A 15881-nucleotide genomic window follows, 5' to 3' on the forward strand; every position below is an offset into this window, starting at 1 on the left:
GATTGATAGCTAGAATATCCTCTCCCTCCAAAAAAACAAAAACAAAACAAAAAACTGCTACATATCAACAAGAAAATAATACAATCCCCAAAGAAAAATGGGTAAAAGATAATAGTAGGTAAATCTTAGGGAAAGGTCAGATGTCTAATGAGTATATGAAGAAAAACTCAACACTATTAGCTACAAAAATACTTAAAGTTTAACAATCAATGAGATTCCATGTTGTCCATTAGAATTGCAAAAAATAGAACACTAGATAATATCAAGTATTGGAGAGGACATGGGAATGACAGAAACTATTAGGTACTATTGGAGAGAATATAAACTTGTCTAGTAGTTCTGGAAAGCAATCTAACAGTACTGGGGAAATTAAGTATGAGGATGTTCTGTGATCCAGCAATCTACTTCTGGTATATATCTCAGATACAGTCACATCCAGATCCTCTTAGAACATGTACTTGGATATTCCTGACTGTATTATCTGTGATGTGGAAGTTAGAAACAATGCCCATCCTTGGGGGAAAGGATAAGTAAAATGAGGTGGAGACATACTACGAAAATATTAAGTATGCAGTTATCTAAAACAACCAAGTGTACATAGAGCAACACAAATAGATATAAAACACAAGTTATTTATAGCACTACTCCACTTATTAAAAATGCATACCCGGGCTTCCCTGGTGGCACAGTGGTTGAGAGTCTGCCTGCCGATGCAGGGGACATGGGTTCGTGCCCCGGTCCGGGAGGATCCCGCATGCCGCCGAGCGGCTGGGCCCGTGAGCCGTGGCCGCTGGGCCTGCGCGTCCGGAGCCTGTGCTCTGCGGCCGGAGAGGCCACAGCAGTGAGAGGCCCGCGTACCGCAAAAAAAAAAAAAGCATACCTACACAACCCATGACATATTTTCCAAAGATTATGTAAATCATACATACTGTGGTGTTTGCCTCCTGGAGGAGAGGAATGGGTGGGAAATGGGAATTAAGGGAAAAATTGAGATAGAATATGGTCTTCCATGTATCTCAGTGGTTCACAACCAGAGTCAATTTTGTCCCTCTGTCCTCCCAGGGATATTTGGTATTTGGCAATGTATGGAAACATTTTTAGTTGTCACCACTTAGGGGGGCAAGGTGCTACTGGCATCTAGTGGGCAGGAGCCAGGGATGCTGCTAAACACACACAGGACAGCTTCCACAACAAAAAAGCATCCCTTCCAGTATCACTGATTTTAATTGCTCAAAGATTGTGAATAGGATAAACTGATAGTAAGCCTTTAATAATTAAAGAAAAATAATTAAAAATGCCTCTCACTCCTTATTCTTTTCTCTCTTATGAGTTTCTCCTCCACATACCCATCTATTAAAATAGGAAGGGTGTCCAACTTAAGATGCACTGAGGGCTTCTACTAAACCTTCATGAATTTGGTGAAGGAGCTAAAAAGTATCCTAAGAGGGCAGCAGTTCAAAAGAACAAATTGAGCCAGAGCAGGGTCAGAAGTAGACTTTGGGATGGCAGCCACAGAGGGACAAGCTTGGGCCAAGGTGGGGGTGGGGTAGGGATGGAGCTTCAACAAGAGGTTTGGGGCTAGGGTCCTTCCTTGAAACAAGAGAGAAGGAAAGAAAAGAGAACGTGACTCTCTCTGACCATTTAACAGAACTTCAAAATTCTCTGAGCAACAGAATGGGCCTAATGTGTACCAGGTGGGATTTAAATTTAAATGAAAGCAAAATTTTTCAAATACTAGCGACTGTTAAACATTGAAATTGATTGCTCTGGTTATCCTGCTCTATTGGACATTCTTGTTTTTAAAGGGCTTGGGTATACAGTATTACCGTCTAATTTAGACTAAGGAGGAGCTTAAAGTTCTTAACAGCTGTGATTTGTGTTTTCATGTTATTTTCCTTAAAGTTTTGGCAATTGCTATTTGATACCTTGCCCTTGGCCACTCACATCCACCGAGAGCCTTTGAGGTTAAATTATCATGAATTACCTTCAAAGATTTTTGTCACTGTTGTTGCTGATGGTAGTGGTGGTGTTTTGTTTCGTTTGTTTGTTTTTTAAGAAATGAAAGAAAAAGTTTGACAAGTCTCTGGAGAAACATAATCCTCCCCAATTTTATTCAGTTCTAGCGGTAGGACTATGAATATATTCAGATCTCAAAGCAGTCATTTTTTCTCCTCCAGATTAAAAAAAAAATTGAATTGAATTCTTATGAATCATCTGGACTAATATTAGTTTACTTAACTGTTTTAAAAAAAATTTTAAAGAGAAGAAAGGTAGGAAATATTGGGTACAGCTGCACATTATTCTAAGATACGTCCCCACTCCAGCCCTCCAAGAATTACATCACCCTGTATCATCCTTTGGAAACCATACTTCTGTCTCTTTAACAAGTGAAAATGAGAAGGGGGCGGGCCTCCGGAGTGGCGAAGGCTCTGATTGGTCCAGCTGGCAGGAAGTGGGCCGTGAAAGCGTCCCTTCTGTTTTTGTCCGGAGGCTGCGGGGTGAGTGGCCCGAGACCGTGCAGGGCTTAGGGACCCTGGGCTGGTAGTTACTTTGAATCGCGAAAGTGCAAACGTGGGGTGCGAAACGGGTCGCATTCTTTGCTGTGGGTTCGGGGCCCTGGCAGCCTTCTTGCGGAGGTGCCACGCCCTAGCGGCTGGGCCGCGGTGGGCCCGGGGTCCGCTCGGACCGCCAGGACCAAGCAGTGGTCCGGGAACTGGAAGGAAGGTGTTCCCGGGGCGCTGGCCGCCGCCTTTGCAACTCGGCCGAGGCCCGTATCTCAACGTAGATTTTCTTTTTCCCCTGTTCTGCAGGCTCGTTTCTGGCATCATGGCGCAAAGGGCCTTCCCGAATCCTTATGCCGATTATAACAAATCCCTGGCTGAAGGCTACTTTGATTCTGCTGGGAGGGTGAGTTTGGGAAATATCTGCCTGCACCCCTACCTCCAGCCCCGAGTGTTTGGAAAGTTCAGTTTTGCCTGAAAGAAAGGGATGAGCATCCTTTTTTAAAAAATATAATAGAGTTTCACTATAAACATACAAAATATATTTTAAATATATAAAGTATATGTGAAAATATACAATTTGCGCTCTAAAATGTTGAACTTCTGTAAGGAGGCACTGTTAATATTATCAACAATAATTAATAATTGAAACAGTCTCAAACATTGATATCTAAATTATAAAAATTCGCGGCTCTGCAATTTTCTGTGTAATCTTGAATTTTTTGATCACTTTTGGTTTGTTTTTTAAAGAGAGGTGAGAAATCCTGATGGCATTTCACGGGTGCCGTGTTACTGTTTTATGATTGAACAGGCGTATGGACAGGGTAAGGACGAGAGTAAACCAGAATGGGGTGAAGACATCTTTAAACTGAAAGTGCTAAGAGAGATTTGGGACATAGTCCCTGAAATCTTTGTATCATTTCCACTCTTCCCAGGACATCCCCACAACTGGAAAATAAATAAATACATAAAACTGGTCAGTTTAACTGGTGAGCACCTCACAAGTCAGTGTAAGAAACAGAACCTGGATGTGAGATACCAGAAGCCTGTGTTTTCTCATGCCTCTGCATATAGTTGTTAAGAGGGAATACAGTTCTTTTTAAGAATACCTAGTTGAGAAATCCTAAGAGTGAGTTAGGTTGGAAGAGTGATATCTTTAAATGTGCACACATTTTTTAAAAATTTTACCAGTTTATTTCTTCTAAGCTTATCAGCCATATGAAAAGCATTTTGCATGTGATGTAAGGGCCTTAGAGATTTCATATCTGCCAAGTGAACTTTCAGTGATTCTGTTGGTTCTTTCCTTAAAACACTTGTCATTTATAAATTAACTTGGGTGAGTAATGCAGGTAGGAGGAATGAAAGAGATGGAGAAGAGCTGTAAGATAGAAGGCTGCCGAAGTGTATATGGAGCTAGAATCAATCTGATTCTTTTAAGACCAGAATTGAACTCCCTAAACAAAGCCTGTAATCATTACCTTGAAGTCAGATGGCTTCCTTTTGGCTATTTGGACTTGCATTCTGCCCAGCTCTGCAGATCCTGAAGCTGAAGCATTTGTCTTGTCTTGTTGGAGGAAGACCTGCTGCTTCATGCTTACTTGGCAAAGAGAACACTTGAGGATGGATCCTAATGAAAGCAGCCTTCAATAAAATGTATCTCACTATTTAGGCTGTTTATAAAGTAAATGCTTTTTATAAATTTAACTCTGTTTCTAAGGGAGAAAAAAAATGTTCATAAATTTGAATTCTGGCCCCAAAATAATAGTGTAATTTATTGCCCAACACATGGGTTTTGGACCCATCCCAGAAAGAAATTAACCTACCAGTTTTAAAATCGTTTAATGTTGAACATCAAGGATTGGACCCTGAAGATCTGTCCTCCTTAATTTGTTAATGCAAAGATTTCAATAAGGAACTGCTCTATTTCCTGGCATCTATCAGAAAAAAGCGTTTTTATACACTCTTCAAATTATTCCTAGGTTTGAATAATTTTGTGGTCTGCTACAAGCAATCAGTATTCTTAGGCAGCTCACTTTTCTTAAATGCAATTATGTGCCAAATAGAAAGTGACTTCCCTTCTTGAGGCTGAGGCATTCTCATCATTCTTGGTTGCTTACAGTAAGGCCAGGCAAGATGATAAATTATCCATGATCTATGAACAGAATATGACATGTTCTTATGTAGATGCACTCTTCTATCTAGTTGAGATTTATAGACATTTTATATCAATACTGAAGTATATTTTACCTTACAAAATGTATTTTTAAGGCTTGTTGAAATCTTAACCCCTTGGCAGGCATTGTTAAATAAAGGGAGTGTGTCCATCAAACACTGGTTTCTTCTTCAGATAGTGAAATAATGGATCATAGTGGTGCTTAGAATAAATAACCCAGAGATGGTTAATCGTCTGATTTGCCTTATCAGAGATACTCTTCAGAGTATCAGTAAACCTTAATATCTTTTATTATTATTAATAATTCTGATACCACTTTTTCTACTTTTTTCAGTTTTTAAATGCCCTTTTTAAAAAAATGAGGTTGTGATGCTAACAGGGAGTAAGTTAGGTTTGTTTTTACAGTCCTTGTGTGATGAAATGTCTTGTATCCTTGTAATGTTCCCCAACATTGTTTCACAGTTTTACTGCTTTGTGAAATCCAAGTCTGAGAATCACAGCAGATTCCTAAAAATATTGAAGGATACATTAAAATGTTCTTTTAAGACACTTCATGATTCAGTGTCTACAGAACTTTCAAAATACTTTTCAGTTACTTTTAGAACAAATAACATAATTATTCGGTATGCCTCACTGTTTGTGCCACATATGTGGGCCTTTATATGGATGTCACTAACCCCACACCCCAGCCTCAGTGTGCTTTCAACCTATATCCAAATTATTACACTTTATAGACCACTGGACTGCTTAAAATAGTAAAACTATCAACATTTACATCCCTGAATGCAAACGACATGAGAGACACAATCTCATTTGATCCTCAATGCACCTTTTGAAATTGGTGGGACAGGTATTATTATCCTGACTTTACAGAGGCAACTGAAGCATAAAGGAGTTATGGGTTGAGCATGGTCACTCAGCTAATAGTGGATAAGGATGTAGCTGGGCTCATTCATTGAGCAGTATTTATGAGGCCCCAAGCCTTCTGGGCACTGTGCTGGGCATGGGTTTTTGATACTTAGTCGGATGTTCTTTCTACTCTGCTGAAGGCTCCTGATATCTGTGAGGTTTTTTTGCTTTTCTTATGCTACTTCTACAATTTTTTAAAAATGTTTATACATTTTTAATAAATGGATTTTTTATAAATGTGTATCTTCATTTTTCAAATAACAGAAGCAATTAGAATGTTTCTTTAGGGGATTAACATTGCTGCTGCTTGAATACTAAAACTCCAATGGCTTGAAAACAGCAAACATTTTCTGATTTGTGCTTAATTTAATAAAATGACTTTTATTATAATAAAAAATATTGGTTTAAATAATAGATGATTCTTAGTAGGTGGAAATTACTATGATCCAGTTTATCATTGGCAGCCTTTTTTAGTATTTAACTAAAAATTTTATGTAAAACATTTAAGTTACATCAAAAATATTTCCCAACTTGAGTAAGAAAACACAGTAGTACTTTTAAGTTTTGTTAATTTGTTCTTGTTTAAGAATAAAGTAATTGTCCAGTTCTCTTAGGCAAAAAAAATGTAGCTTAAGTGGAAATGAAGTACCCTCCTATTTTTAATAGCCTATAGTCCAGGACACCCAGTGCCCCATATTTTTTGATATTTGTTTTCCCTTTAATACCTACAGCTGACTACTGAGTTCTCACAACGCCTGAACAATAAGATTCGAGAGCTTCTTCAGCAAATGGAGAGAGGCCTAAAGTCAGCAGACCCTCGGGATAGCACTGTTTACACTGGCTGGGCAGGTATGAAGTGCTGAACTGGCATAAGCGTGGTAGAGGAGAGCTGTCTGGCTGAATGCTGCACCCTTAAATGCTTCCTGCATCTGCACAGGAGTAATTGCTTCTGGGGAGAATGCTGTGCTCTCAGCCTAACCTGGGCATCTTCTGGATCTTTTAACAGTGCTCAGAATTTAGGGCAGGGTAAGCATATTCCTGTAGTTCACGCCTGACACAAATTTGGATGGCTGCCATACTTGGGAGAAAAATTGATGTTCAGCATTACATAGTTAATTCAGAGATGGAATTTCAGTGGGAAGAGTTGGGAAGATTCCCAAAATGCAGTGCATGAAACAGAGGAATTTGCCCATGGAAAATAAAACATGTCCAGAATTGTCTTTTTTTTTTTTTTAACGTTACCACATAGCAGGGATCCATACAGGAACTCAGGGTAGAGGATAGATTCCGTGAACTAATCCTCCAGTATAGTTGTTGCTGGCTGGTGTACATTCACTGTTTTACTGGTCATTGAGAGGTTGAGAAAGTTTGGGAGGAAACAGTACATAAATGCCAAAAAAGTGAGAGCGAGAGAAACCAAAGAAGGAAAGTTGAATAACTGCAGCTAGCTTACTAATACAGAGAGACAGACAGCTTTCTAATTTGAAGAAAGTACAATTTAGAGACTTAGTGTTTCCCAGTTACTCTGAAAAGCAGACAAGGAGGAATAGGTTTTCAGCTTAAGGAGTTTGGATTTGATTTTGAGGCAATGATGCTTATCATAAACATGCAGGTTCCTGGGCTTCACAGCAAGATTCTGCTTCGGTAGTCTTGAACAGGCCAGGAATCTGCAGTTTGCAAGCCTCGGTGGTCTTGATGTAGATGGTCATCTTTAGAGCATACTTTGAGAGCTTTTCTGAGAGGAATTTACTAATAGCAGTCTCTTAGCAATCCTCTCAGTTATGGCAAGTGATTTCTTATGAGGATGGGGAAGGCAGATAAAATCAGTAAAATGATAATCTCTCAGGGACGTTTACGGTCAGTATTTTATAAAATAAAAGCAATAGTGTTGGACCCTCCCTTTTATAGTTTAGTTTTATGATTTTTGTAGATTTTAGAAGCTTAACACAAGAAATGTTAAGGTGAGAATAAAATGAAAGTATTTTGCTTCAAGAGACATTATAGCAACAGCTGTCATTTATTGAGTAGCTGCTGTTTCCAATTGCTCAGTAATTGGTAGATGAATCTCATTAATGAGCATTACTGTTCTTTATTTTAAATTATGAGGATTTGAACAAAACAGGACAACTGAGACAGATGGTTAGATTTAATTCCATAACTGATTGTTAAAAGAATGACTTGAGCTTCCCTGGTGGCGCAGTGGTTGAGAGTCCGCCTGCCGATGCAGGGGACACGGGTTCGTGCCCCGGTCCGGGAGGATCCCACATGCCGCGGAGTGACTGGGCCCGTGAGCCATGGCCCCTGAGCCTGCGCGTCCAGAGCCTGTGCTCCGCAACGGGAAAGGCCACAACAGTGAGAGGCCCGCGTACCGCAAAAAAAAAAAAAAAAAAGAATGACTTAAATCTCTGACTCATCTGCTTCAGGTCAGCTTATATTATTTATTATATATTATAAGGTACCTTGCTTTAGGAGAAAAAGAAGTGGTGATCGATTTCAAGTTTGAATTGATAGTTTGGCAGTGTAAGGAAAAGCTCCTCAATTGGCAGGGCTAGTTGAGAAACAAAGTTAAAATTTACTTGGAAATAGAAAGAAAAAACGTTACTCCAAAGTAAAATGCAAGTTTGTTTAAATTTTTTTGGCACTATGGAGTTTTTGGCATCATTTTCTTTGAATTGCCCATGTCCTTCTACTTTTTATGCTTCAGTATCTATGATACTCATTGCTGTCTCCTGAAAGCAGCTCACAGGGGCAATTGGCACACTAAGCAGTTTAGGATGTCTTCAGTTGCTGGTTAGTTCATGACGTAGCATAAAATTTTCTAGATAAATTTGCTAATGGCTTTCAAGGCAAGGTTCCTAATGTCTCCCCATCAAGCACTGTTAAAAAGCCATTGTTCCCATGTAAAATGGAGTCTCCTCCAGTGTTTTGATAAGTAAAATGCTTTCCTGTGCAGTGTTCCATCTGAATGGCATAAAACTCTTGAGTTGCATGAGAAACTAAAGCTGATTCAACCGCAGAAAATCATAATACCTTTTCCTCTCATTATATCTTATCAAGAATCATCTATTCATAACTGCTATTACCAAAAATACATTCACAAACATCTTAACAAATAAAAATACTTGGTGTTATGTCTCAAAGCAGTGTTTACATAATTATGTGTGACTTTGTATGTTACTTTTTGTGCCTCATTATCTTTTTTTTTTTTAATTAATTAATTATTTATTTTTGGCTGCGTTGGGTCTTCATTGCTGCGCCTGGGCTTTCTCTGGTTGCGGCGAGCAGGGGCTACTCTTTGTTGTAATGTGTAGGCTTCTCATTGCAGTGGCTTCTCTTGTTGCGGAGCACGGGCTTCAGGCCCACAGGCTTCAGCAGTTGTGGCACACAGTCTCAGTAGTTGTGGCACACAGGCTTAGTTTCTCCGTGGCATGTGGGATCTTCCCGGACTAGGGCTCGAACCCGTGTCCCCTGCATTGGCAGGCGGATCCTTAATCTCTGCGCCACCAGAGAAGTCCCTTCATTATCTTTCAAAAAGTAATAGTTTTGAGGAAAAGGGGATTATATATTTTTAACTTTGTTCACCAATTTAGGGTCATATTTCTATAAATATTAACTTATTATTTGCTCTTGTTATTAACTTGTCCAAAATATTACTACTTTGGGAAATACTAATTGTAGAAATCCTTTAAAACTTTATTTTCTTCTTCAGCATTCATGTTTATTAAGCATTTGTTGTCAGTATGCAATGAAAGCTTTTGCATACAACACATAGTTTATTTGAGAAACTACATGATTGTTAAAACTAGAACCTTAAATTACCATCTTATTTTGTTAAGTTTCATTCCCCAATGGAAGTACGGTCTGGTATTTGTGCTGATTCAGATAGGCTTGGTTTTGGAATAGGATTGGGTTCAGCTGCATATACCCAAAATAATCAAAATTGCAGTGACTTAAATAAGATAGAAGTTTTTTTTTTTTTTCTCTAATGTAAAAGAAAGCCAGAGGGAGGGGGTCCAGGGCTGCTATGATGGCCTCAGGATGTCAAAAGGAACCCAGGCTCCTTTCTTTCTGCTACATCATCCCTCAGCCACTAGCTTCTAACCCTCGGCCAAATAGCGAGTATATACAGCCATTACATCGGCCTTTCAAGGCTGCAGGGAGTAAAAAGAGGCAAAGATGAATGCATTTCTTCCCTTTAAGAAGACTTCCTGGAAGTCCCACTCAGTATTTCAATTCTACTTTCTTTGCATTGGCTGGAGCATAGTCACATATTCATACCCTTTAGCAAGAAAGGATGGTGAATGTAGTCTTTTACCTGAGGTTCAGTTACTAAAGGAAAGAGGAACATGGATTTGGGGGTAAGACCTAGCAATCTCTGCTATAAGTCCTGTATAACAAAAAAAATGACCCTTTTTTGTTCCTCTGTTTGCACAGAGTATTTAGTCAGCAACACACAATTTTTTCGTCTGCCAAAGGATCTCTAGCTTCTGCCCACTTCGGGGAAATTTTTATAAGGATAAATTTACCAATGTCTATAAATATTTGAAATTTGCTAAGCAATATTATGCCTGCTCTATATTTCTAGGGAAATTGATATTTGATTTTGACTGAAAATTTCTTATTCATTTTTAAGTTCATTTGCTTATTGCAGTAAGTAATAGTCTTTTCATAAAGCCTGCCATAGAAAGGAAGTGTTACAGAAATGCCAAATCATAAATAATTCCTGAAGAGCCAAGTGTAATTTCAATTTAGAAAGGGGCTACAACAGGTTCTAAATTTGATACTGGGAAATATTATTGTTTTCTCAGCTTGATTAACGGCTCTCTGCCTCCCCTTTCTGCTTCCTCTCAAGTCTTGTTTGCTTCTTTCAGGGTATAAAGTCCTTAATTTGTTTTTTGTTTTTAGTTTTTTCTGAGATATACATTTTAAGTAATAACTAGAATTATGACTTATAACATTATACCAGAACATATAAGACTTTTAGAAATTTCATATAAGATCTGAAACATTTATATTAACATATTTCCATACAAATAACCCAAAGAAAGTTTAGTATTAGTTGTTTTTTTTGTTTGCTTTTTTATACTGCAGGTTCTTATTAGTCATCAATTTTATACACATCAGTGTACACATGTCAATCCCAATCGCCCAATTCAGCACACCCATCCCCACCCCACCGTGGTTTCCCCCCTTGGTGTCCATACGTTTGTTCTCTACATCTGTGTCTCAACTTCTGCCCTGCAAAGGGGCTCATCTGTACCACTTTTCTAGGTTCCACATACATGCGTTAATATATGATATTTGTTTTTCCCTTTCTGACTTACTTCACTCTGTATGACAGTCTCTAGGTCCATCCACGACTCAAAAAATGACTCATTTTTGTTCCTTTTTATGGCTGAGTAATATTCCATTGTATATATGTACGACAACTTCTTTATCCATTCGTCTGTCGATGGGCATTTAGGTTGCTTCCATAGCTATTGTAAGTAGTGCTGCAATGAACATTGGGGTGCATGTGTCTTTTTGAATTATGGTTTTCTCTGGGTATATGCCCAGTAGTGGGATTGCTGGATCATATGGTAATTCTATTTTTAGTTTTTTAAGGAACCTCCATACTGTTCTCAATAGTGGCTGTATCAATTTACATTCCCACCAACAGGGCAAGAAGGTTCCCTTTTCTCCACACCCACTCCAGCATTTGTTGTTTTTAGATTTTCTGATGATGCCCATTCTAACTGGAGTGAGGTGATACCTCACTGTAGTTTTGATTTGCATTTCTCTAATAATTAGTGATGTTGAGCAGCTTTTCATGTGCTTCTTGGCCATCTGTATGTCTTCTTTGGAGAAATGTCTACTTAGATCTTCTGCCCATTTTTGGATTGGGTTATTTGTTACTTTAATATTGAGCTGCATGAGCTGTTTATATATTTTGGAGATTACTCCTTTGTCTGTTGATTCATTTGCAAATACTTGCTCCCATTCTGAGTGTTGTCTTTTCATCTTGTTTATGGTTTCCTTTGCTGTGCAAAAGCTTTGAAGTTTCATTAGGTCCCATTTGTTTATTTTTGTTTTTATTTCCATTACTCTAGGAGGTGGATCAAAAAAGATCTTGCGGTGATTTATGTCAAAGAGTGTTCTTCCTATGTTTTCCTCTAAGAGTTTTACAGTGTCTGGCCTTACATTTAGGTCTTGAATCCATTTTGAGTTTATTTTTGTGTATGGTGTTAGGGAGTGTTCTAATTTCATTCTTTTACATGTAGCTGTCCAGTTTTCCCAGCACCACTTACGAAAGACACTGTCTTTTCTCCATTGTATATCTTTGCCTCCTTTGTCATAGATTAGTTGACCATAGGTGCGTGGGTTTATCTCTGGGCTTTCTGTCTTGTTCCATTGATCTATGTTTCTGTTTTTGTGCCAGTACCATATTGCCTTGATTACTGTAGCTTTATAGTATAGTCTGAAGTCAGGGAGTCTGATTCCTACAGCTCCGCTTTTTTCCCTCAAGGCCACTTTGGCTATTCAAGGTCTTTTGTGTCTCCATACAAATTTTAAGATGATTTGTTCTAGTTCCGTAAAAAATGCCATTGGTAATTTGATAGGGATTGCATTGAATCTGTAGATTGCTTTGGGTAGTATAGTCATTTTCACAATATTGATCTTTCCAATCCAAGAACATGGTATATCTCTCCATCTGTTTGTATCATCTTTAATTTCTTTCATCAGTGTCTTATAGTTTTCTGCATACAGGTCTTTTGTCTCCCCAGGTAGGTTTTTCCTAGGTATTTTATTCTTTTCGTTGCAGTGGTAAATGGAAGTGTTTCCTTAACTTCTCTTTCACAATTTTCATCATTAGTGTATAGGAATGCAAGAGATTTCTGTGCATTACTTTTGTATCCTGCAACTTTACCAAATTCATTGATTAGCTCTAGTAGTTTTCTGGTGGCACTTTTAGGATTCTGTATGTACAGTATCATGTGATTTGCAAACTATGACAGTTTTACTTCTTCTTTTCCAATTTGCATTCCTTTTATTTCTTTTTCTTCTCTGATTGCTGTGGCTAGGACTTCCAAAACTATGTTGAATAATAGTGGTGAGACTGGACATCCTTGTCTCGTTCCTGATCTTACAGGAAATGCTTTCAGTTTTTCACCATTGAGAATGATGTTTGCTGTGGGTTTGTTGTATATGGCCTTTATTATGTTGATAGGTTCCCTCTATGCCCACTTTCTGGAGAGTTTTTATCATAAATGGGTGTTGAATTTTGTCAGAAGCTTTTTCTGCATCTTTTGAGATGATCATATGGTTTTTATTCTTCAGTTTCTTAATATGGTGTATCACATTGATTGATTTGTGTATTTTGAAGAATCCTTGCATCCCTGGAACAAATCCCACTTGATCATGGTGTATGATCCTTTTTTTTTGGGGGGGGGGTGGGTACGCGGGTCTCTCACTGTTGTGGCCCTTCCTGTTGTGGAGCACAGGCTGCGGATGCGTAGGCTCAGTGGCCATGGCTCATGTGCCTAGCCGCTCTGCGGCATGTGGGATCTTCCCGGACCGGGGCACGAACCCGTATCCCCTGCATCGGCAGGCAGACTCTCAACCACTGCACCACCAGGGAAGCCCTGTATGGTCCTTTTAATGTGTTGTTGGATTCTGTTTGCTAGTATTTTGTTGAGGATTTTTGCATCTATATTCATCAGTGATATTGGTCTGTCATTTTCTTTTTGTGTAGTATCTTTGTCTGGTTTTGGTATCAGGGTGATGGTGGCCTCATAGAATGAGTTTGGGAGTGTTCCTTCCTGTGCAATTTTTTGGAAGAGTTCGAGAAGGATGGGTGTTAGCTCTTCTCTAAATGTTTGATAGAATTCACCTGTGAAGCCATCTGGTCCTGGACTTTTGTTTGTTGGAAGATTTTTAATCACAGTTTCAATTTCATTACTTGTGATTGGTCTGTTCATATTTTCTGTTTCTTCCTGGTTCAGTCTTGGAAGGTTATACCTTTCTAAAAATTTGTCCATTTCTTACAAGTTGTCCATTTTATTGGCATAGAGAGTTGCTTGTAGTAGTCTCTCATGATCCTTTGTATTTCTGCATGGTCAGTTGTTACTTCTCCTTTTTCATTTCTAATTTTATTGATTTGAGTCCTCTCCCTCTTTTTCTTGATGAGTCTGGCTGATGGTTTATCAACTTTGTTTATCTTCTCAAAGAACCAGCTTTTAGTTTTATTGATCTTTGCTATTGTTTTCTTTGTTTCTATTTCATTTATTTCTGCTCTGATCTTTATGATTTCTTTCCTTCTGCTAACTTTGTGTTTTGTTTGTTCTTCTTTCTCTAGTTCCTTTAGGTGTAAGATTAGATTGTTTACTTGAAATTTTTCTTGTTTCTTGACGTAGGCTTTTATAGCTATAAACTTCCCTCTTAGAACTGCTTTTGCTGCATCCCATAGGTATTGGATCATCGTGTTTTCATTGTCATTCGTCTCTAGGTATTTTTTGACTTCCTCTTTGATTTCTTCAGTGATCTCTTGGGTGTTTAGTAACGTATTGTTTAGACTCCATGTGTTTGTATTTTTTACATTTTTTTCCTTGTAATTCATTTCTAGTCTCAAAGCATTGTGGTCAGAAAAGATGCTTAATATGATTTCATTTTCTTAAATTTACTGAGGCTTGATTTGTGACCCAAGATGTGATCTATCCTGGAGAACGTTCCCTTGCGCACTTGAGAAGGAAGTGTAATCTGCTGTTTGTGGATGGAATATCCTATAAATATCAATTAAATCTATCTGGTCTATTGTGTCATTTAAAGCTTCTGTTTCCTTATTTACTGTCATTTTGGATGATCTGTCCATTGGTGTAAGTGAGGTGTTAAAGTCCCCCACTATTATTGTGTTACTGTTGATTTTCTCTTTTAGAGCTGTTAGCAGTTGCCTTATGTGTTGAGGTGCTCCTGTGTTCTGTGCATATATATTTATAATTGTTATATCGTCTTCTTGGATTGATCCCTTGATCATTATGTAGTGTCCTTCCTTGTCTCTTGTAACATTCTTTATTTTAAAGTCTATTTTTTCTGATATGAGTATAGCTACTCCAGCTTTCTCTTGATTTCCATTTGCATGGAATATGTTTTTCCATCCCCTCACTTTCAGTCTGTATGTGTCGCTAGGTCTGAAGTGGGTCTCTTGGAGACAGCATATATATGGGTCTTGTTTTTGTATCCGTTCAGGAAGCCTGTGTCTTTTGGTTGGAGCATTTAATCCGTTCATGTTTAAGGTAATGATATGTATGTTCCTGTGGCCATTTTCTTAATTGTTTTGGGTTGGTTTTTGTAGATCCTTTTCTTCTCTTGTGTTTCCCACTTAGAGAAGTTCCTTTAGCATTTGTTGTAAAGCTGGTTTGGTGGTGCTGAATTCTCTTAGCTTTTGCTTGTCTGTAAAACTTTTGATTTCTCCATATAATCTGAATGAGATCCTTGCCACGTAGAGTAATCTTGGTTGTAAGGTCTTCCCTTTCATCACTTTATCATGTCACTCCCTTCTGGCTTGTAGAGTTTCTGCTGAGAAAGCAGTTGTTAACCTCATGGGAGTTCCCTTGTATGTTATTTTTCATTTTTCCCTTGCTGCTTTCAATAATCTTTCTTTGTCTTTACTTTTTGCCAATTTGATTACTATGTGTCTCGACATTTTTCTCCTTGGGTTTATCCTATATTGTACTCACTGTGCTTCCTGGACTTGGGTGGCTATTTCCTTTCCAATGTTGGGGAAGTTTTTGACTATAATCTCTTCACATATTTTCTCTGGTCCTTTCTCTCTCTCTTCTCCTTCTGGAACCCCTATAATGTGAATGTTGTTGTGTTTAATGTTGTCCCAGAGGTCTCTTAGGCTCTCTTCATTTCTTTTCATTCTTTTTTCTTTATTCTCTTCTGCAGCAGTGAATTCCACTATTTTGTCTTCCAGGTCAGTTTTCCGTTCTTCTGCCTCAGTTATTCTGCTATTGATTCCTTCTTGTGTATTTTTTTTTTTTTTTCAGTACGCGGGCCTCTCACTGTTGTGGCCTCTCCCGTTGCGGAGCACAGGCTCCGGATGTGCAGGCTCAGCAGCCATGGCTCACGGGCCCAGCTGCTCCGCGGCATGTGGGATTTTCCTGGGCCGGGGCACGAACCCGTGTCCCCTGCATTGGCAGGCGGACTCTCAACCACTGAGCCACCAGGGAAGCCCCCTTCTAGTGTATTTTTCATTTCAGTTATTGTATTGTTCATCTCTGTTTGTTTGTTCTTTAATTCTTCTCGGTCTTTGTTACACA

The 15881-nt window shown here is 38.6% G+C and overlaps 1 protein-coding gene across 2 annotated transcripts in view; it reads left to right on the top strand.

Moving 5' to 3' along the window:
* The first annotated feature begins 2479 nt into the window (after nucleotides 1–2479).
* LANCL1 (LanC like glutathione S-transferase 1) overlaps nucleotides 2480–15881 on the top strand; it is a 44049-nt gene continuing 30647 nt past the window's right edge. Inside the window, exons 1-3 of one of the 2 annotated variants that reach the window (XM_019938988.3) lie at nucleotides 2480–2498; nucleotides 2811–2907; nucleotides 6315–6432. In XM_019938988.3, coding sequence (XP_019794547.1) covers nucleotides 2827–2907; nucleotides 6315–6432 — 199 coding nt within the window. In that variant the 5' untranslated portion in view covers nucleotides 2480–2498; nucleotides 2811–2826. Of the gene's footprint in view, nucleotides 2499–2545; nucleotides 2577–2810; nucleotides 2908–6314; nucleotides 6433–15881 lie in introns of those variants that run through there. The other variant, XM_019938987.3, reaches the window with a different exon arrangement.

The sequence above is a fragment of the Tursiops truncatus genome, chromosome 7, assembly GCF_011762595.2.
Source record: "Tursiops truncatus isolate mTurTru1 chromosome 7, mTurTru1.mat.Y, whole genome shotgun sequence".
Taxonomy (NCBI): domain Eukaryota; kingdom Metazoa; phylum Chordata; class Mammalia; order Artiodactyla; family Delphinidae; genus Tursiops; species Tursiops truncatus.